The 23,370-nt window shown below is 41.4% G+C and overlaps 1 protein-coding gene across 2 annotated transcripts in view; it reads left to right on the top strand.

Moving 5' to 3' along the window:
* The window catches only part of GLIS3 (GLIS family zinc finger 3), a 448,343-nt gene extending 442,447 nt beyond the window's left edge, over positions 1–5,896 (top strand). For both annotated transcript variants that reach the window (XM_012652892.1, XM_012652893.1), the window contains exons 10-11: positions 4,115–4,297; positions 5,166–5,896. In XM_012652892.1, the coding sequence (XP_012508346.1) occupies positions 4,115–4,297; positions 5,166–5,302 (320 nt within the window). In that variant the 3' untranslated portion in view covers positions 5,303–5,896. The remainder of the gene's footprint in view (positions 1–4,114; positions 4,298–5,165) is intronic.
* The last annotated feature ends 17,474 nt before the right edge of the window (positions 5,897–23,370 follow it).

Here is a 23,370-nt window from a genome sequence, read left to right as displayed (position 1 = left end):
CAAGTGTGGCTATTTAAATTCAAATTAATTAAAATCAAATAAAATTTAAAAGTCAGCTCCTCTCTTGTACTAGCCACATGTCATGGGCTCAGTAACCACATAGAGTTACTGTGTTGGACAGTGCAGATAAAGCACATTTCCATCATCACGGAAAGTTTTATTGGATAGTGCTGCCCTAGAGAATACCCTTCCATAATCATATTTAGTCATGCAGTTCCTTTCTCCTCTGACCTCCTCCACTTCCCTCCCACTTTGGGAAGGAAATCTACACCCAGCTTCATGGGGCTGCTTTATCATCAGCAGCAGCAAGAGTGACCCTGAACTCGTGATCTAACCTATCATCACAGAGATACTAGTGACCCCATATGACAAACTAAAGAGAAAGGCTTTTCAGGAATGAATTTTAGTGATATGTGATGAAACCAAGAATTAATATTAGAAGAGAAAACAGGATACAAAACAATGTGTATGTGCATATATATATAAAACGTTCCAGTTTCATGTGTATCTGGCCATTTTTGAATAGTGAAAATAAAGACAATTTTTCTTTTCTTTGTTTATACTCATCTACATTTTCTAGTTGGTATAATTAGCTTCAAACATTTTTATAATTAGAAAAACAAGTTTGTTTTTAGAAGGAAAAAAAAAACTTTCCAAAGAGGACTGATTCTCCTTGACCCTCAGGAGCTGCAATTTAGGTAGAATGAGTTTATCTGCAAATACCTCCCCTCCTCCACTCCTGGAAATAAAATAACTTTTAAAGTGGAGGGGTGATTTTTTAATCACTGTAACAACTAACATTTATTGCCAATGTATATTTATGTATATGTTCTTATGCTCTCGTGAATGTATGTGTCCTCACGCCAACTAGATTATCAATGCTCAAAGGCAAGGACGTATCTTCTACTACTTTGGTGTCCCCAACAGCACCCTAACCCACACTTGATAACCATTATTGACTGACTGACAGATTGGCTGACCTTGCCATCACTCTTAGGTTTTATGTCCACAAAATGTGTTAACATCTTGCCTCATTTTGCTTTGGGTCCGAGAAGTAGTGTTCTTTCCAAACTTGCTACATGAAATCCAACCACTGGAATACAGGAGCCATTCATCAGAAAGTGAGTTAGGCTTTCTCTGAGTCCATGTGTGTGGCAAGACCCTAATGGAATTTTCTTTTTTAATTTTGTTGGTTTTATGGAACTAGTGCTGGGAAGAGAATATGTTAAAATTCTTCGATTTGAGTGACCACAACCATCCACACCAGTATATTTGGCACTTCTAGTAACTGGCTACTTGGAGGGAGAGATTTAATAAGAAGGATTTTCTTTTCTTGAGTTGGCTGTTAGAGTGATAAAACATGCTTGCGGGGCCATTCTGGTTTTGACAGTTCCTTGTGTCAGCCAAGACACCCACAGGCAGGAATTATAGTCTACTCTGCCCTTCTTGCTCAGATCCAGACTAGGAGATGGAGCCCAGAATGTAGGGTTTAATATTTAACTTTACTGGGTATATTTTACCACATCACAAACCTTTTATATTCATACATATCACAACACTCAAATATACATTGGAGCCATGTAATATTTCTGTTCTCTCTCAGAAACAGGAGAGAAGATAGGAAAGGGAGAATGAATTGCTTTTCACAAAAGGCCAGTGAAAGTCTCTATCATTGTCCCTGAATGATTAATGTCCCTATTTGTGGAGGTGTGGGAGTTTAGTGAAAAATGTCTTCTCTTCTTGGAATGGTAATGTTACACTGAGGAGTGCTACCAGGGAATTTATGGGTGACAAATATGAGCAGAGCTGGCATATGGGTATAGATAGCAAATATTATCTATTTTACTCAGTGAGGAGATGTTACAATTGAATAGACCAACCATGATAGTTCATGGTACTGTTTTCCTCCTGATGGGTATGCCATATTTCCATGTGCCTGGCCACCAGGTACCCAAAGTTGAGATTCAGTCCAAGAAACTATGCAAACCACACGGCTCCACATTCCAGGTTCCTTCAGACCACTCAAACATGTTGCTGTTTAGAGCCTCCACTGGGGTGAATGAAGAAAACAAAACATGTGTCAATTACTGTAGAATCTAGGAGCCATGGGCAAGAAGTATACAACTCAGGTTTCCAATGGGCCAAGAATCTTCCAGAGATTCCACCTGGGAACTGGGGGTGTGCCACATGCCTGCTGCTGTGTTCTCTCTTACATTTGGTTATTGTTGAAGGACTTACTGCCTTTTCAAAAATTTTATTTCCCTCGATAAGCTTTATTTTTAGGAACTACATTGTCATTGTAAAATAATTACTTTTTATTTTCCTTTATTGAGCAAACACATATGTATTATATAAATTATATTATATAATATATAAATTTTAATTATATAACTAAGTATATTATAAAAATTATATTACATAATATGTAAATATTAACTCTTTATAACTCAGAGATGTAGTTACTACTATTAAACCCATTTTACAAGTTGGAAAACTGAGACACCAAGAAGCTAAGTAATGTACGAAGACTAGACAGCTGTTAAGTAGTTGAGCTAGGATTTAAACCCAGGAAGTCTGGCTTCAGAGTGCTTGCTCTTCACCACTATTAAAATTCAAAAAAATATAAAGGCAAAAAATAAATACCCAAAGACAACTACGACATGGGACCTTGCCATCGTCATCCTGTACATAGACTTCCATATCGCTGAGCCAGTCTTTATGTTCAATTTTGTGTCTTGCTTTTTTTAAAACTAAACTTGATAATGGTCTTTCCCTGTTGTTAAAAACTCCTTATACATGTTGTTTTAATGGCCATTTACTATTCCCATCATGTAAATGTACCACTATTTGCTTAACCATCCTTTTATGGGTGGCCATTTCAGCTCTTCAGTTTTCTATTGTGATCGCTAGCACTGTGATGACAGTCTCGGTGCAGAATTTCTTATATTCTGCATAAGAACATAAGATGTCCATTGAGTGTTTGTGGAAGGAATCCCGGGGCATTTAATTTCTCATTTTTTCCATCAAAAACAGAATAGTGATATCAATAACTGACATTTATAAAGCACTTTAAAACATTTTAGATGTACTTCCTTATCTAGTGACTCATTTAATCTTCACAATAGCCCTGCAAAGTAGACAATGATACTCACATTTTACAGTTGAGGAAACAGACACAATGCAATATAGAGTTAGAAAGCAGCAGAGCTTCAGCTCTGCCTTCAATAAAGTATGGAATTAAGATTTCATTATTATATTTTTGAAAGCACATTATACCCTAAGAAAATAATCCATTGACTTAAATTTATCGTAAGGCAAGGAGGAAGAAGGAAAAGGTAAAGTATCTCAAAAGGTTCGAAGGATCATAGAAAAGAACCATATAGGACCCCAAGGAAAACTCCACTGAATGGGAAAAAATTGAAAGGGATAGATGAAATAAGATTATCAAAAGATCAATCATTATTTTGAAATATTTGAAAATCTTTCTTCATATTTCTTCATTATATTATTCACTTCCAGTTTTATCATTTACTGCAAATAACAATTATGATTGTTAAGTAAATTGTAGTACATCCAACTATGAAATACTATGTACCTATTTAAAATTATAAGGACCATATAAATGTATATGAATTTGTGTGTTGGAAAGACAGATGGATGCATTTCTTTTTTTTACATGGGCTTTGTTCAAGGTTAAACATTCTGCATTCTGCAGATTTTTACCAAATGTGAAAACAAAATATAGGATAAAGGAAGTTAAGGAAGATGCATTTCAAAACCTGGTGGGAGGGCCTGGGTTAGGAACATCCCCTGAAAGTCAGGCCTTCCATATCCAGGAATCTTCAGAGAGTTTAAGGAAGATAAGAAACTTTCCTATTTCAGGTACCAAAGCACAAGATAAAAATGTCATGAGCTAATAAGCCTTGAAATCCCTGTAAGGTAGAAGAGCTTCAGCCCAAATAGTGCATTCCAAATGCTTGCTGGGAAGATTTTACAGGTGGCCTTACGAGTTAATGGCATTTTATCCCGTGAAGCCAGGCTGGGTTCTCGCTGGGTTGGAGTGGCCTGCGGAACTTGTGCCCTGAAGGAGCTCAGTGCCATGCTTGCATTTCAGGATTTTATGGGCAGCTGCAGACGTTCTGCCCCCCACATTACCCCGACTCCCAGAGAACCGTGCCACCCGGCAGTTCCTGCAGTGTGGTGCCTTCCTTCGAGGACTGCCTGGCCCCCACATCCATGGGCCAGGCTGGCTTTGACGTTTTCCACAGAGCCTTCTCCACTCACCCGGGCATTACAGGTATGTTGGTGTCTGTTTGAGGCACTCGCACCAACGGGCAGGAGAGACAGGAGAGACCAGGTGGGTTTCCTGTGACTGGCCTGGACTAAACCCAGCACGTGACCACATCAACTCCTGTTGAACTATCCCTGACATGTCTTCACCTTCTTCTTCAGCCCTGCTTTAGCCCCACTTCCACGGCCCTAGTGCGGATCCAGCGTATCTCCCCACCCTGAGACCATAACCTTCCGACAAGTCTCCTTACATCTACTCCTCATCTTTGTCATTCTGTCCTCTGAAGACGAAGGATAAAATATGCCACTTTCCTGCTCATATACCTTAAATAATTTTCAGTTGCCTAGAAAATAAACTCTCATCTCCAGCACGGGGCATCCACAGCCCCTACAAATTAGGCCTACTCAAGCTCTCCAGACCTGCCCAGAAAATTTTTCCCTGACATGCCTTTCACCTGAGCTTTGCCAGCACCTTTGACCCCACATGCCCCTCCCTTTCTGTCTTTGCTCTCTGTTTCCTCTTTCTGGAATGTTCTTTCCCTACATCTCCATCTGTGAAAATCCCATTCTCTTTTATGATTCAATTTTGGCATCACCTCCTCCTTGAGACCACCCTCATCCTTCCCTTGAACACTTTTCTTTTACTTCTACTCCGTCTGTGTTTTTTGCCGAGTCATGTTTTAGCCAGCTGCCTGCAAGCCAGCCTCCTCCCACACTAAGGCTGCTCAGGACAGAGACCCGCTGGAGGGCCTAGGCCCCTGTGGGTGCCTCCTTCGCCCCCAGTTGGCACTTGGGGAACTGCAGTACTGCACTGCACGTTGGTGGGCGTGGCGTGGATCAGGAGTTACTGACTTCCTGTGTTCTTTCTCTTCCAGTGTATGACTTGCCTTCCGGTTCCTCAAGCCTCTTCGGGGAGTCTCTCCGCAGCGGTCCTGAAGACGCTGCATTCTTGCAGCTCAGTGCTGTGGACCGCTGTCCCAGCCAGCTCTCCTCTGTCCATACAGAAGGCTAATAGTTCCTTTGACCCCTCCTGCACATCTAGAACCGTCTTATTGCTTGCTACCTTTTGTTCTCATGCCCTCACAGACTGCACGAGGAAGATGTCAACCCAGTCAACAGAACCTGCAGACTCACCGACATGTCTTTGGAAGGCAGGACTGGACGGTCAGAGCTAGCTTTGCAGGAACGTGTGCAGTTGCTCCTTTTTCTCTCCGGGTTTGCTGGACCCGGTGACCAGCAGGACTGTCTTCTCGAAGGGAATTTAGAGTCTCAGTCTACTGGATACCTGTTACTTCTTGGCTGTCAACCCTCAAAGGACACCAATGAAATGATGTGCGTGCGAAAACGCAGTTTAGGGATGACCCTGGCTGAATACTCCAAATAGGGAAGGACAACCCAATCACCAGAGGCGCAGTGGGCTGCCTCACCCAGCACTCGCCCTCACTGCCGGCCTGGGCAGAGCCAGGCACGTGAGGGAAATCCACGTCCAAAGCATAGTGTGGTCTCAACTCCTGGAAACTCCCCGGATTTTGCTTTCCTCTTAGATAGTCCCATGCTAACCCATCGCTTCTCAATGTTTCTCCAACAGCAAAATAAGGTCTTATATTTTAGCAACCTATCTCTGTTTTTAAAGACTCATTATGCATCTACTTTAAAAGGAAAACAAATATTTAGAGGTCTGTTCCGTGGATGGAAATTACTATTATTTTAATCACCTCAATTCCACACATTTTGCACAGCTGTAGCTCTGCCTGGCCCCACCCTGGAATGTCAGTTTTGCAGTTAGCAAAGCCTACCTGAGGGAGACTTGGGCACACCCCTCGCAGCCAGTGCTGTAGCATGAACCCTCCTGGGTTGATTGTTGAGCAACTCCACCTCAAAGACCTTGTTCAAAGAAAAAGGTTGTTTGACTGGTTTGCCCGTTGCCTCCACTCTGATGCTCCGCCCAGAGAAATGCCGGAAAATGTGAGAACAGGGACATGCTGAGCTGTGTGTCTGGGTTCTCTCGGAAAACCAAACAAGGGATGCCTGATGTCCAGTTACTTTGCATGGTCTCTACTCCTTCAGGATATCCATTCATCTGTCTGTCTGTCCCTCCCTTACATTTCTCCCCACCCTCTCTTGGCATCCTCCTCGCCCTCTCCTTGACTGTGGGTCAACCATGCTCACCACCGCCATTGTCTCACCATCCACTCCTGGAAAGGTGGGTGGAAGAAGGCAACCCTTTTTCTAAATCTCTGGTTTGAAGGCCTGGAATTTTCACAGAGCACTTGGCCATTTTATATCAACCCTAAATAGAAAGTCATTTTCTATGACACCTTTACAAAGCTATTAAAAAGATCCCAAGTCCTGGGGCATAGGCTAGAAAAATTGGCCAACCCCAAAGACCTGGTAAATTCTGACATTCTGGTACTGTGACATTTCAGAGTTTCTTTTATCTCTTTCTAAAAATGTTTTCTGAACAAAAGTGAAACATGCTGTTTGTCAAACTGAGATCCTTATGGTCTTCAGCAAGACAATGCAACAGTTTGGTGTTGGACTTGGGATCCTGTGACAGTTTGTATCCTGACAGACAGGTCTTTCCAGTCTGGCTCCACAATCAGTAGAGTTCTACCTGATTCAGGAGTTCATTCCAACATGCAGTAGAATGAGGTGAATAAAGAACCAAGTGTGGATTTCACCCTTACAGTGCACTTGGTCAGTCTAGATTCTCTGACTAGTGGCCTGCTTTCTAAGTTACCGTGCAGACATCGAAGTCTGCAAGAGATGAGTTGTCTGCTTTACAAAAGGGTGCACACCAGGCTTCCTTTATAAGTATGCAGCTCTCAGGCTGCATACAAAATACCATACTTCTTGCAGACTTTGTGTCGTTGGCCTAAGCAAGGACACGTGCATACATACACGCTGACATCGGTAACATCCCTCACATATCCTCTGTCACACTCTAGAAAGAAAGGAGAACTCTGGTACCTTTAGAGAGGCCGTTTATCCTTTCTTAAATATGGACGCCTTTGTGAGGAACTCAAATACCTTTTGTTCGTGCAATGAGCAAAGAGATGAAAAGGCTAAGTTGTTATTGCAGTTAATGCTGTCAGCCCTCCCTGTGGCTGTATATAATTTAAAGTAGAAAGGGGGAAGGAGGATAAGACGAGAAGCTGAACCTCAGAAACCGCGGGCATCACCTCCCCCTTTGGGACTTACCAGGGCCCTCACAGTCACCCTGCCCCTTTCTTGCCTCACCTGGCCTAGAGGGAGCCAGGGAGGGTCCAGACAGCAGACCTGCAGCACCTCCCTCCTCAGCAGGAGCTCAGGGGCCCAGCCCGAGGGACATTCATGTCAGAGGGAGCCTGCAGGAAGCAGAGCAGCCCCTCCCGTGCCTCTCCCTGTTCACTGATGGCTGCAGGTTTGAGATTAGGGCCTCAGGACATGTCACATTCAGGTTCCTTTTAAACTACACAGACTGTCCTTAGCTTCCAGAATCTCTCCTGATCTTAAAATTTGTCCCTTGCTTACTTTTGAAGCATTGCAGAAGATGTGTATACGCTTTCCTCATTTTTGTGACAGTGTAAGTGGAAACTTCAAAAATAGATTCCCTTCCATTCCCTGCCCTTTTTAGTCTTGATATGTAACCATTTTCATAAACATCTGAACAGAGATTGTCATTCCCCTTTTTATAAAAAACTAATGCTTGTGAAAACACACACAGCCCAAAGCCAATTATCCTATTACGTTAAAAAAAAAAAATCAGTGTGCCTAGAGACATTTAATTTGCTACATTGTCTTAATTCCCTAAAGGGACTGCGTCAAAATGTCAGTTGTAATTTAGCCTCTGATCAGCTGTTAAATATTATTTAAATATTGGCTGGTCCTGTGGGGTATCTCCCTTTACCCATGTCTCCCCCAAATTACATAAGTGCTTCTAAAATGGAAAAAAAAAAAAAGGTCTTTAGTAGATCACAGCATAGTTCCCCTGATAACAGAGTGTTGGTTTTGTTCAGTTGTTTTTAAATTACCAGCTGTCAAGCACACTAGGACACTAATACCAGTTCTGAACAGGGATAAATTCAGCTCCCCAATCCAAGAACCTTGACTTTCTAGTTGCCTTGAAGTATTGGGAATAGTGACTGTAAATGTTCAGTTTAATTATTTGCTATTTTATTTGACTGTTTTGACCATGTCATTTTATAGCAGCATTTTTTAAAGGCACTTTTTGTTGGTGGTGTGGAATTTCTGCGGTTACTTTTTTTTTTTTTTTGCAATGGATAGAGCAAAAAAAAAAAAAAAAAAAAGCACTCATCGGAGAAATGGTGAGTGTAAAACAGAAGAGATTTATTTTGTACAGACAGCAAAGCATCCTGTGTAATGTTGCTGACATAAAGCACTTTGGGGGGGAAAAGTGGAAATCTGTTTTCCATAAATCACACAGACTATTGTACATAGTTATATACACTCACGTAGAGAAATGAACTGCATATATCATTCTGGATATGGGGCCAATTTTACTCTAGAGGCACATCTGGTGCTTATTGTCATAAATCATTTAAAGAATTAGGTACACTTTTTTTCTATTAATATGTATAGTTTTGTGATTTGTCACAGTTATGTTTCATATAATCATAAGTTATTTTGTCTTGTTTCATGAAGTCCTTTTTTTATGTCAAAAGTAAAATGAAGGGATTGTGCACTTGGTACAGAATAAAACTGGAAATAGAGGATACGCCCTCCTGCCTGGAATCCTCCTTCAGCATGTCGCTTTAAAACGCAACGGCAACAACCGTTGTTTGTTTGTTTGTTTCATTATTTTGTTTTGTTTTGCCATCAGCCTGCTACGTATTGGGGATGGTAATTATAATTAAAAGCAGATTGGGGCGGGGGGAGGGAATGTCCAAGGCCAGCTTTAAAATGCCGCATTGCTTTGGGCCAGAGCTGCAGCCTGGATTTAATTATAGATATGAGGACGAAATGGCAGTAAAATGAATGTCTCCCTGAATCCTTTACATGTTGGGAGTGTCCATAAATAAAACATGAAGTTTTATTTCATCAGATTTAATTAAAGCTTTTATACATGTTTTATTGGTTATTCTATTAATCCGCCTCACAAACTGGATAAATGTGTGCTAGGGTTTGGGGTTTATTTGTGCCTTTTCAATGTAGTGCTACATCATGCTTCAGAAATGCCTCTTGCGCTTGGTACTCCAGGTGCTGGGGTTTCAACAAGCTGATGGTTGGAGGAGGGGGTCTTTTCGGCCCTGTTTTCTTAAAACCCTGCAGAAAAAGACACAAGCATCAGCTTCCTGTGAGCTTGTTCCCTGAACTTTGCAGTCCTCTGATTCCCCAGAGAAAGGGGCTGCTACCATTTCCTTGGTTTCCCCATCCTGTCCACTGTGCAGGCTTCGTAAGCCACCTGACCCACTGACTGCAATGAGCTTTTGTCCTCCGCTCCCATCGGCGGCTGAGGAGGGTGGTCAGGATACTCTTACACCTCACTGACCTGCTAGCAAAGTACATCAATCGAAGAGAGAGCGTATTTCAAGGATCACTCTCAGAAAGTTGACTGTTTTCTTCCTACGTTTTTAAGACTGGAGAATTATTTTATGGGAAGATGCAAAGCAGAAGGGACCACGGTCCCATGTACCTTGTCTGATTCCTCAGGGTCGGAGAGCAGGCACTGTTGGTTCAGGGTTGTGGAGGTGGAAATAGTGCTGACTGATAAGACACAAAGAGCTCCTCGGCTTCCTAAAAGGAGGACACGGGTGGGAATGTGATTTGTTCCAACCTCTCTGGAGAACAGTTCAGCATTAAGTGGCAGAGGTTCAGGTCCACATACCCTACAACCCAACAATTCCACTCCTTTCCAGAGACTCTTTTAAGTCAGTGACAGTTCAGATACAAGATGTTCACAGCAATGTTACTCAAAATAGCCCAAACTGGAAATGAACCAACTGCACATCAACAGTAAAATGAATAAATGAATCTTGCTCAAGTAACATAGTGAAATGCCATGGAAGTGACAGCAAAGGAAATGACAGAACTATAGCCACACACCATAACTCAGAGTTGAGTCTCACAAACCACGTGAGAGAAAGAAACAGACACAAAGGCAAATACACAGTGTTAATCTATGTAGACACAGTTCAAAAACAAGCACATTCAATTATAGAGTTTGGAGGGTAGAAGTATTAAAGAGCAGCAAGGAAAATACCATCACAAAGGCCCAGGTACTGATCAACTCTGGGGAGAAAGGGGACACGGAGCCTTCTGGGATGCTGACGGATGGGGCTTTATTTCTTGACCCAAGTGTTAGGTTATACAGGTGTTCGATTTATAATTATTTAACTGTGCTTATATGTTTTATAGTTTTTATTTCAAACACCAGTGAGCACCAAGTCTTACATCCCCTACTCCAGAGGTCTACAGACTTTTCTGCAAAGGGCCAGATAGGACATATTTAGGCTTTGAAGGCTCTGTGGTCCCTGTCTCAAGGACTCTGGCACCGTAGCTGAAAAACAGCCATTGACAACATACAAACAAATGGATGTGGCTGTGTTCCAATAAAACTTTATTTATGGACACAAATTTGAATTTCATCTAATTTTCAGATGTCATGAAATACCATTTTGATTTTTTTCAACTCTATAAAAAGGTTTAAAAAAATTCTTAATTCACAGGCTGTACAAAAGCAAAAACAAAAAGGCAGCAGGCAGGATTTGGCCCATGGGCCATCGCTTGCTGACCCTCGTCAATTGAAGAGCCTTCCCCAAGCCCTTCCCATAAATATCCACTCAAAGAAAACCACAGATAGGAGCCTCCCTGCTTATTCTCCTGCTAGGTTGGGTCCCGTTCCTAGAGGAAATTCATGAGTTCTATTGATTAAGCTCTTCTTTGTTTAGATCCTGGGTTCTGCTCCCCGGGATACAGATGAATGCGTAGGGCCTGGAGTGCCATTCGACTTTATCTCTGGATTTAAAGTTTTTAATAAAAGGAACTGGGCATAGAGAAATCTGTGAGAATTGGAAAATGAACACCCATTCTTTCCAAGCTAACCAAATATTTGCTGGGTCTTGGCAGCCACAGCCAACCTTTTTCCTCTGAAATGCTGAGAGGTTATAAGTAATGGGAGACTTCATTTTTCTCGGGCCACAGCTCTTTTGAGAAGCTGGAGCTGCCTCTCAAAACCTGCAGGGTTCTCAGAGAAAGGAAAATCAGGGTTTTATGCTCCACGACGCCACTGCAAAGTGGTTGGAGCAGAGTCGGGGGGCCCTGACGGTGCTAACGGTTTGCCCCTCCACACCATAGGAAGGCGGCTGAACACCCCAGCCCCTCCCTGGTCCATGGTTTCCCATAATGCCGTGCTCCCTAATTCCCAAACATAGGGGCTTGTCAGTCCTGACAATGCTGCTTGTTGAACTCACATTTACAGGAGAGAATGAGACTGAATTCACATGGCACAAGTATATGCCTCTCTTTGTGTCTCTAGCCTGTGATAAAAGTGGTAGTTTCAAAAATATGGTTATTCATGAGTCCTGCGCCATTGGCTAAATATTAGTTTGGACTAAGCCTCTTCAGCAGGTCTCCTTGGTGGTCTCATGTGCTTGAGTTTGTATATTTTGTACAGTTCTGATATTAAAGCTACTAAGAGCATAGTATTTTGGGTGAAATAGCCCAAATTATATAAAGAAAAGTTTAACCAGAAGAAAGTTTAAAGAACATACAGTCCAAGCATCATTTTACAGAGGAAGAAACTAAGGTTATTTCATTCATTCATTCACACATCCATTCATTCATTTGCTCATTCTTTCACTCATTCAACATTTATTGCATGCCTGCTGTGTGTTAAATAAACAAAGGTAGAAGTGGCTCTGATCTTCACAGAGCTAAAGAGGACTACAGGAATCATTTGCCTGAGAAGACTGGCTGGGGCTTGTTAAAAATGTACATTCTAGAGCTACTGAATGCACAGAGCTACTGAGTTGGAATTTTTAGTGAGATGGAAGCATCTGCATTTTTAATAAGCTCTCCAGGTGGGTGGTTGCTTGTGCAAACTAAAAGTTGACCACCTTTGGTATAGTGGAGGAGGCAGACCATTTAACAGGGTGACATTGCATAATAGAAGCTCCCAAATCCTACCTGACAGGGTCAGAGTTTCCATGGGAAAGAGAAGAGGAATGTCTGAGCTAGTCCCAAAGGATAGGTAGAACCTCAAGAAGCAAAGAAAGGATATATCAGGCAGAGAACAGAGCATGTGCAGAGCCACCAAGAGGAGGAAAGGCACCCAACAGGACAGTTTGAGGGTAGGAGGTGGTCTCATCTCTGTGCTCTAATTCTTCCATGACCCCTGGGCCCTGAGCCACAGTCCTTCCTGTGTCAGCCTGCTGAACTCAGAGCATTGTTTCCCAAACCAGCAGGGGATGGTATGCTACCAGTAACTCTGCAAAAATGGCTCCATCATCAAATTAGTTTGGGGAATAGTGGTCAAAGTTGCACAGGTGTCTTCACTTAAGGACCTCTCACCGCCATTTCTGTGCCAAAGTGCATTTGTGACCCTCCAGGAGAGAGTCAGGGGGTGCAATCTGTCAACCAGAGAACACAATTTCCAAAAGCACCTTGTTAGTACTGTGGAAACAGTTTAGTGTTTCCTGAAAAAGTTAAACATGTAATTACGTTATGACCCGGCAGCTCTACTCTTAATTCAAAAGAATTGAAAGCAGGGACTCAGATACTTGTTCATAGCAGCATTATTTACAATATCCAAAAGGTGGAAACAACCCAAATGCCCAATGTTAGAAGGATGAATAAACAAAATGTGATCTATACATACAATGGAATATTATTTAGCCCTTAAAAAAGAGAAATTCCAATACATGCTACAACATGGATGAACCTCAAAGACATTATGGTAACTGAAATAAGTCAAACACAAAAGGACAAATACTGTATGATTCCTCTCATATGAGGTATCTAGAATAGTCAAATGCATAGAGGTAGAAAGTAGAACAGTGATTACCAGAGCCTGGGGGAAGAGGAGAATGGGAAGTTATTGTTTAACATGTACAGAGTTTCTGTTCGAGAAGATGAAATAGTTCTGGAGATGGATAGTGGGGATGTTTGCACAAAATCGTGAATGTACTTAAAACCACTGAATTTTACACTTAAAAATGGTTAATGAAATGGTAACTTTTATGTTATGTGTATTTTGCCACAATTTAAAAACAGGAGAATGCAGGCAGAGTGCCTAATATGATGCCTGACACCTAGTAGACAATTGAAAAAGTTTCAAAAGCACCTTGTCAGGCCAGTGTTCCTTAGGATGCTCTTTGGGAACATCCCCCACCCTGAGGTGGGATAGGAGTAAAGCCCAGCCTGGATCTGCATTTGATCCTGCCAGGTAGAAATGGTGGCTGTAAAGGGCCCCAGGCTTCCTGAGAAAGAGGAAGAGGAGGAGAAGCTGAGGAGGAGAGGGGAAGGTGGTTGGAGGAACTGCAGAAGGTGTTCTGAGCACGGAGCACTGTGCCTCATATGAAGTCCCAGGAACCGAGGAAGGGAAAGAGAAGGAGGATGGAAGGGGTATGCATGTGTAGCAGGAGGAGGAGGGAGTGAACTAGGGGGAAATACAAGAAGAACTAGTTTAGACCTAGCTGGTCCCAATGTGAGCAAATGCAGAGATTTGTTTGGATTTAATTCATTCATTGAACAATTACTTACTGAGCTAACAATATGTGCCAGTTACTACTCTAAGTGATAGGGATAGTGCAGAAAAGAAAACATCCCTGTCCTCGTGGTGTTATATTCTAGTGGAATGGCATTCCAAACGGTTTATTTTTGTTGTCCATGAAGCATGAGATTCTGAGAAAGTTGGATTCTCCAGGAAGTGGCTGCTGAGACAGTTGGGTGCACAAAAGGTTTATTGGAGAGTTACACCTGTGAAAAGAACAGGGCAGAAGCTGGATTAAGCAGAGGGCATCATCAAACTGTGATGCCTCCAAACAGAGGCTCTGCCAGCCCATCTGGATGCTCCGGAGCAAAGACTGCAAGAGTCCCATGTTGGGTGGAAATAGCTAGGCTGTGGTAGCACAGCCTCGCTGAAGACTGCTGCCCTCCCCCTGCCCCCGACACACACACATACACAGAATAGTGTGTCTTGGCTATCACCGTCTTGATCATTCATTGGCTGGTTCCCTCTGGAGAGCTGAAAAGCTGAAGCAGACCTTGAAAGAATGAATGCTGTCAACTAACCACAGTCCGTGTAGCTGGGGATCTGAGCAGCATAGCTCTGTGCCTGCCCATGAGGCATTGGGGGAAGACACAGGCGCCCCATCACTGTTTCCCGGTTTGTAATAAAGAATGCACTGGGCTCACACGCTCACAGACATGCACACACACAAAGTCACTGGGATTTCAAAATCTCAAGACCATTTTCTTTCAAGGCTGGCATACTCCTCCCTGGGAAACAGTGGTGAGATTTTTTTTTTCTTTTTTTGGAAAGAGGTGGATGACCTATTGCTTTTTCTTTTCTCCTGGGAGGCATGAAGAAAGGTCACAGGCTTTGGCGTCAAGCAGCCCTTGTTCTATGCCACTTATATGCTTTGCAGTGCAAGAAGCGAGTTCCTAAACTACACTGCTCTGAGCCTATGTTCATCTTTCAGCAGGAATCATAATGCCTGTCTCATAGGCAATGAGATAAATACATAGATTATCTGACACAGTCCCAGGCGCATGCTAAGAACTCTGAAGGGTCACTGCCATGTTTTAAAAATCACTGCTCCTGCATCTTGTGTGGAATAGTCATTTGTGAAGAGACCACAACAAGGACCATAGTTCTGAGACAGTGCACGGAAGCAGGAAGGAAATGAGCCAGCCCAGAGTGCACCCACGTCATAAAATCCTCTGATGATGCTGCCTCCAAGGGACTGTCTTCATCTTAAACCCAGTGCAACCTCTGGTACACACAGATACCTCTTGGCACCTTCCTCGGGCCATCAGAAAAGATAGTACCACTTTTTTAGAAGCAAACAAGAGGACCTCCTGCACTGGGCCCCATGCTTCAAAGGGCTCCACTCTGACCATCCTCCGGCTACTCCCCACCCCTTGCAATGGGGAATTCATGTAGCCAAAGGGACAGCTCCACCCCAAATCCACTCTCCTTCCCCTTCTGGACTCACTGTAGGTGTCTGGAACCCCAGAACTCCCCATCAGAATGGCCCCATGCTGCTTCCAGAGCCAACACAACATCTTTCCTACATCCACCTCCCCCAAGAGTGGACCAGGTCTCCAGTATGTGTATCCTGAGGCTTGAGGGGTAGCCAGGGAGTAGCTATTTGTGGGATTGTGCATGGATCTAGACACGGAGACTGGTGTGTCTGTATGTGAACATGAAGCCTCCTCATGGTTGAAGATGAACCCGGAGCCCTGAAGAGAAGGGAGGTGGGTCACAGGCAGGAGGCCAGGGACTGGCCTTCTCTTCAATCATAATGTATTTTTATTTAACAGGTTTTGGTAGCTTGCTTCGGAATTTTTAAATATTTAGATCTATGCATTTATAGGCCTCCACTTGAAATCTTGCCCCAGGCCCTATAAATATGAGAGGCAGGCTTGGAGAATTCTTAGAGCCTTAGAGTCAATAGACCCCAAATATCAGGAGAGAAGATGTGCAGGGGAGATTCTCAAGTCCATGAAAAATCGTTAAGCAGCATCAGACCATCAAGACTCAATAAATGCCTTGAGAGTTGCCAGACAGCAAATGATGCACAATGCAAACATTTGTTGTAGTCTAATACTTTTTAAAACAAAATAATGCATTGTTATTTCTAATCCAAGTGCTTCCTGACTTGGCTGTGCTCTATAACCAACAATGAACATCTGTAAACTATGTCCCCAAATACCGTACGTGGAACATCTGTACAGTGCAGTCCTTTGTAAAAGTTGCCCATGTATATAGAGTGACCCATTCTACAGTTGCTTTATGGAATGCCCTCTTTCCCCCTACTGCAAATCTGCATGGTGCATTAAGCTGAAAGTCTCCATGGGATACTGTGGGGCATGTCCATGTTACCTAACTGCACAGCTGGGTCTTCTATCATCAACTCCAAATCATCTCTGTTCTCGCTGCATGTACCCTGTGATCACTTCTGCTTAGACTTTCAAAAGGCCAAATTCCTATCCCCAGAAAGGGTTCTTGTTTGAGGGCCCATGGTGGAAGAGACCCATTCATGGTTCAGGCTCCCATGGCTGCCTGAGAAATCCAGAGCTCAGTCACTGAACGCTATCCAATCCTGGTGCCTCCCTTGATACCTCAGAGCAACTGAAGTGCTAAGGCAGTAGTTTTCCAAGGTAACAGCTAGCAAATGAGACACAACCATGACAAGAAGCCTGGACTCTTCCTTTTTCCTCTGTGATCACCTCCTCTACCCCTGCCCATTCTAGGACCTTAGCTCTTACTAAAACTTGACTTGGCTGTGCTAAGCTGTTATTGGCCACACCTACTCATAGCCCACAGTGGAGGCAAAGCTGCTGTGGGAAATCCTGGGCTCTGGATCCATTCTCTACTTCTTTGCAGTAGATCTCAGGCTGCCTGGCTGGGCTCTGGCCAACTGGCCTAAGATCTATGCTGTTCCAGCCATACAAACTGCACCATGACAAGGGCAGTATGGTGAAAAATGTAAGGAGCACTGGTCTGAGTATTTGGAGACCTGATTCTAGGTGAGTGACATAGCCAAGTCACTTCTGACTAGAGCTTGAGCTCTGGAGTGAAATGGCCTCAGAATCTGCCCTATTTCCACCACTTAAGCAAATTATAATACTTGACCACTCTGAACCTCGGTTTCTTCATCTGTTCAATGAGGATCATACCTGAGTGACAGAGTTCTTGGGGGATTCATGTGCAGTCTTGTCGTAGGTCACCTCCTAGATCCATTTTCATCTTGGTGAATCATTAATAGTACCAAATGCCAGGTGGACTGGCCCTGTCTGCAAAGTCCTTCATGGCTTGGGAAGATGAAGGACAACAGTTTCATAGCAAACTTGGCTGGCAATTAATAAATATTGGTTTCCCCTTCCCACCTGTAAAATTCAAGGAATTGAAGCGGATGATTTGTACAGCTCTGACATGCATTTGTGCTGTCACTTGGCTTCCTATCCTAGCATTTTCTCCAGAATCCATGATTGATTCTCCTCTTGGGTTATTTCCCTCTTTTGCCCAACTATGTTGATTGAAAAGTTTGCTATGAAACTATTGTCCCTCATCTTCCCAAGCCATGAAGGACTTTGTAGACAGGGCCAGTCCACCTGGCATTTGGTACTATTAATGATTCACCAAGATGAAAATGGATATAGGAGGTGACCTGTGACAAGACTGCCTACTGTGCTACAGGAGAGAGGTTCCAGTAGAGCTCTGAAGTTGATGGCATGCCATCCTGAAGCATGGGAACCACAGCAATCATACAGGCAGGGGAGCCTCCACTCAAAGAGGCTACAACTGCACAGAGCAGTGACAAGAAGTCCCATCCCCTCTTGGCATCACTTCCCCTGGGCTTCAATCTCAGGACTGGTGCAAAGGGCAGAGTACTGGGGGATAAAGCCAAGCTATTAGGAAGAAAGGAGAAATTCTGCACAGCCAGACAAAAGGAAGCTACTATTTCACTTACAAGTAACAAGAATCAACCTGCATTTGCTTAAGTTGAGAAGGAAAAGTTATTGGCAAGACACAGGGTGCAAATGCAACCAGATATCAGGAATGGAACCGAAAAGCTGACCCAGCTCACTCTCTCTCCATCTTTCACCTCTACTAGCTTTGGCCTAATAGCTCTATCCTTCTATCTCTGCAGACCTGCCTCCTCTGCTTTTCTAACTCATAGAACTGGCAAATGATGCCCATGTCATATTCTCAGGGTCATAGTTTACCAACCTAAAGAGAGAAAATAGAGCAAATCAGCCAGTTTATCTACAAATATAGATAAATCGATAGATGTAAATGAAGACCTAGACATAGATATGGATATATATCCTATCAATCAGGATTTCAAATCCAAAAGAAGGGGTTCTGGGGAACCCATCTAGGTTCAGGTACCCAACTCTGTTATAATCAATAACCCCCAGCGCACGGTAGGTATACTAGTTAACAGGGACCCCCACCATGATTGAGGAGAAATAGGTGGGTGTCTCTGTGAGCCTGGCATTAGGCACAGAAGCCTAATGAGTTGGACCACTTTGAGAGCCAGAATTGTGACTCTAACAGTGCAGGAAAGCCCACGAGTTCCAGGATTACCACATAGCAACAGTAAATGGATAGTGAACCTTAGCCAATAGGTCCCTTATCGCAACCTGACTCGACTAAGCTATCATCAGGCAGATCTGCTTCTTGGCCCTTATCATCATGAGTTTTTGTTGTACCATTTACTCTGAGGTCAGTCAGTAATTCAGACTCGGGTCTTTATCTTTTGTGAGTTTCCACAAAAGGGTATCTGTGCAGTGCCACAGCTTACTCTCTCCCTCTAACCTGAGCACTCTCTGTGACCTATATCCTTTCTAGAAGCTGCATGCTTTCTGAAGAATCATCATTTGGACAAGCATCAAGATAAGGGACTTAAACTACCTTGGGTGTCAAGAGTAGAAGCAACAGATGTGCCATTTGTGCGTACTTTCCTCCATCCCAAACTTCCAATAAAAAATCCTGTTACTGAACATTTCTGATCATATAACCACCCCAGCAGCACAGTTTTTTCAAGGACTCCTTATTAACATCTCAGGAATTTCACACAACCTCTTTCAGTGAGCTTTTAACTCTCACCCATCGTGCCTACCGTCCAGCCCATTCCATCGAACTTGATTTCTGGGAAGATAAGGTGTTCGTCTGAATTTTACTCCTGTGATCCCCACAAGTTCTTGGATTCAATCAGAGGCAAAATTGTCCCTCTGATCATTAGTAGTCCTTTCTGGGAATCCAAAATAGCTTTATAAAATGTCTCTCAAATAAATTGGAGCAATGTCTTAGCATGTCCTAAAACACTGGAAACAGAAAGAGCACCCACTGTCAACCCTTCCATTTGAGATGGGGCTGGAGATCCTGTTTGGCACAGCAAGGCCAGGAAAAAGAAATAAGGCTCCTGCTCCCGGGATGAGGGTGAACCACTGCAGGCTGCTGTTTCCCTCTTCAAAATCAAATCCGTACGAACTATAAAAGTGAGAGGAAAACGTGGGTTACAGAAACAGCAATAAAATCTGAAACTTAGAGAAACTACTGAGGATGTTAAAGTCAGTGTTGAACTACAGTGAGAGATGGAGCATGGGACAGTCTGAGGAAGGTAACTAAAGCCCTGAGAAAGGATGACCAGAGAGGATAAGAAGACAAAGTTTCAAGTTTGGCTCTCGCCTCTCCCTAGAATTGCTTTAGGACCAACACCTGCCTTTTCACTTAGAAATCCTCTGCCATAACCCCATCCATTAATACTAGGGAGTATGGGAGTAATTGAAAAGTCCTGCTAGGATGAGGAATTGATGAAAACCACTAGGGAGTGACCAGCTGCCCTAAGACCTTCATGTCTCTATCCTACTCTCACCCTCAACCACCTCCAGGGCTTTTTAGTACAGCCTAGGGAGGTTACCTATTCCCAATGCAGTTTTGGCCTAAGGGCTTAAAGTTAAATGCTATGGAGAGTTGTCTGGTAGAGTGGGAAAGAAGCAGTAATGTTCAGCAGTGGCGCTGCACTCTGAGACTAAGCCCACTCTTTTCCTTAAACCTTCCAGCACTGATAGAGACTAAGGCTGGCTGGCCACTGACATTTTTAAATACACACTGCCAGAGAGTCGATGACCCCTGCATGGGACGTGAGCTCACAAGCTATTAATAAAATAACCAGACTCCTGCAACATATATCATTTGAAGCAGAAATATTGGAACATAGAAAAGAAAATTTTAAGTGAAGTCTATTAAGAAACTTAATGAAATGAGAAAAATATTACCAATATGGAACAAGAAAAAAAAAGTAAAAATAATCAAGCAGAAATATAGCTATAAAAATAGAATGGTTGGAAAAAAAGAATAGAATGGATGCAGCTGAAAAAAATGAATTAATAAAATAGATCATATTAAGTTCTCATAAAAGATATAAAAGAAAAAAGAAAGAAAATATGAAAGAAAAACTAAAAGAAATGGATCATATAAGCTAGAAATTCTAGAAACAGGGAAATAAAATGAAGAAAAACATTTTTAAAATGGAGATATATGTTTTAGAATTGAAAAAATATGAAACACCTTATATTAAAAGAGCCCATATACTGCCAAATACAACAGATGAGGAAAAATTGACATGTAAATATGGTAAAATTTAAAGATATTGAAGGCAAAGACAAGTTACCAGTACTTCTAAAGAGAAAGAACAGCTCAATCACAAGGGAATGAACATCAGAATAACAAGACTTCTCAACAGCAATACCACCGAATGCAAGACGACAATGGCATAATGCCATAGCATTTTAAAGGTATTAAAGGAAAGAAGGACAAATAGAAAAAGCCTAAAGGAAGTGTAAAGCTAGAAAATATGAAGTACATGACAAAAACATATTCTAATATAACAATAGTTATACTAGATATAAATAAATGCATTAGATTAACCATTTAAAAGACGCAGATTCTCAGATTGGATTAATAAAAGAGGCTTCAACTTTGTGTTACTAGAAGAGCTTACTAAAAAATAAAAAGACTTGAAATAAATAGATGGAAATACATACCAAGAAAATATTAACCAAGGGAAGTCTGAGATAGCAATCCTAATATTCGATAGGAATCATTTAGAAAAGATATATCTTAAGGAACAAAGAAAACCTTATACATAAATAAAAGGAATAAATGAATAAGAAGATATATTGATCATAAACATATACACACCTAACAATACAGACTCAAAATATACCAAATACTAATTGACAAAACTGAAGAGAGATAAATCAAGTGTTATAAGTTGCCAATTTGAACACACAGCTTTCAGAAATGGAAATTGATAGATCAAGCAGAAAAGCGTGTGCAAATTTATCAAAGATGTGGCCCAATAGATAAGCTTGTGCTAATAGATATGGACAGAATTATATACCACACAAACATAGAATTCATATTCTTTTTGAGTTTATGCAGAAGAATTTCACTAAAATAAACCTTTGTGAGGCCAAATTGGTTTGGCATTTCAGGGCTGCTTTAATCTTATAAAACCTTCGCATCAACACATATTTTCACAACTGCCATGACTGAGAAAAGAGAGTGTGGAAATTGCATTCAGTCTTCTACATGCTTTCATCTGGAAGTGACACACACACTTTCATCCACATATTATTGACTACAAAATTAACAAGGTTCTGCCTAATTTCAAGAGGCAGGGAAGTAGAATTCTATATCCTGGGAGAAATGGAAAACTGAATGAATATCAATGACGGTAGTAATGTCTACCAGAGGCAATTTAACAAAGAAGAAAATCTACGAGGTTTAAATATATACATAGCAATAGAGAGATATCTTTCAAAAAGCAGTTCTAAATAAAAAAATGTGAAAACAAAGTAAAAATATGCCATAAAATACAATATCGTTCAGATAAATGTAAAATGCAAGCATATGCAGAAACTTGTGTATACATTTCAAATACATTAGAATAAGTGTCTATAGGGGGAAGAAAATAGCAGTAGAGCACGGGGTAAGGAGAATGAATAAATCAACAAATTAGAGAAGGATCTTAGGAGGCCAAGGATAGTAGCATGCTACAAACAGAAGCATATGATTAACTCTACCCTGTGATGCTGAGTTGTTGTTATTTTAAAGTTTTAGCTTAGAAAAGAATAATTTAATTTCATTATTTCCAAATAACATTATTATCTTCCTAGAAAACCTAAAAGAATATACCTAGAAATTATTAGAATTAATAAGTTTATCAGTGTTCCTGAATTAAAAAGCAATTTTAAATGAATTTGTGCTATTTCCACTAACAAGCACAAATAGAAGATATAATTGTATAAAATATTGCTTACAATGGCATTTTTTAAAAACCTAAGAGACTAGAAATAAATCTAACTAAATATGGAAAACATTTTAATGGGGAAAATAATATAATTTTATTAAAATTGATTTAAAATGATCTAAATAAATGGAAATAAATGTCACATTTATGGATTGGAAGGCTCAAAATCATAAAATTGCTATTCCTAATTGATCTATATATTCAACACAATCCGAATTCTAAAATCCCAATGTCTTTTTATGTGTATGTAGCGGAAGGGAATGTCACACGGCAAAAAAAAGGGCTTTCGAAAAGAAGAAGGAAAAGAAAAAGGAGAAGGAACAGAAAGATGAGGAAGAGAAAGGGGAGGAGAGAAAGAGGAAGAATAGAAAGAAGAGAAAAAGGAGGATTTATTTGGGATACTGATTACTTGCCTTCACAAATATTGAGAATTATTATTAATACAACATAATGTCATATTAGCACAGGGAGAGTAATCAATGGAACTGAACAGAAAGCCAAGAAACAGACCCACATACGTATGGAAACAATTTATAAATGATCAGATCAGTGGAGGAAAAAATGAAATTCAAAAAATGATGCTGAGACAATTGGTTATCCACATGGGAAAAATGAAAACTGAATCCCTATCTCACACCATACATTAAAAATAAATAAATTCCAGGATTTAAATGAGAAAGCCAAATCCTTATTACAGAAGAATGTCTTTGTGACATTGGAATACTTAAGACTTTCTTAAACAAAATTAAATAGCACAAACAGTAAAGAAGATCGGACTTCACTCAATTTAAGAATACGTGTTCTTCCAGGCACCTGAAGAAAGTGAAAAGACAAACCACAGATGGGAAGAAATTATCTGCAGCATATAAGACCAGCAGAATGAAAGCATTCAGAATAAATAGAGAACCATAAATTAATAAGGAAACAAGTCTATAGGGGGAAATGGGCAAAATTGTTGAACAGGCACTTAGCAGAAGAGGAAACTCAAATGGGCAATAAATTTGTGAAAAGATTGTTCAACCTCATTATTCATCAAGTAAATGCAAATTTAAATCCAATCAAAATGAGATCATATTTCATACACATT

This window comes from Propithecus coquereli, unplaced genomic scaffold (assembly GCF_000956105.1).
Source record: "Propithecus coquereli isolate 6110/MARCELLA unplaced genomic scaffold, Pcoq_1.0 Scaffold403, whole genome shotgun sequence".
Lineage (NCBI taxonomy): Eukaryota > Metazoa > Chordata > Mammalia > Primates > Indriidae > Propithecus > Propithecus coquereli.
Note: the sequence above shows the minus strand (reverse complement) of the source record. Positions and strands in the feature narration are given on the sequence as shown.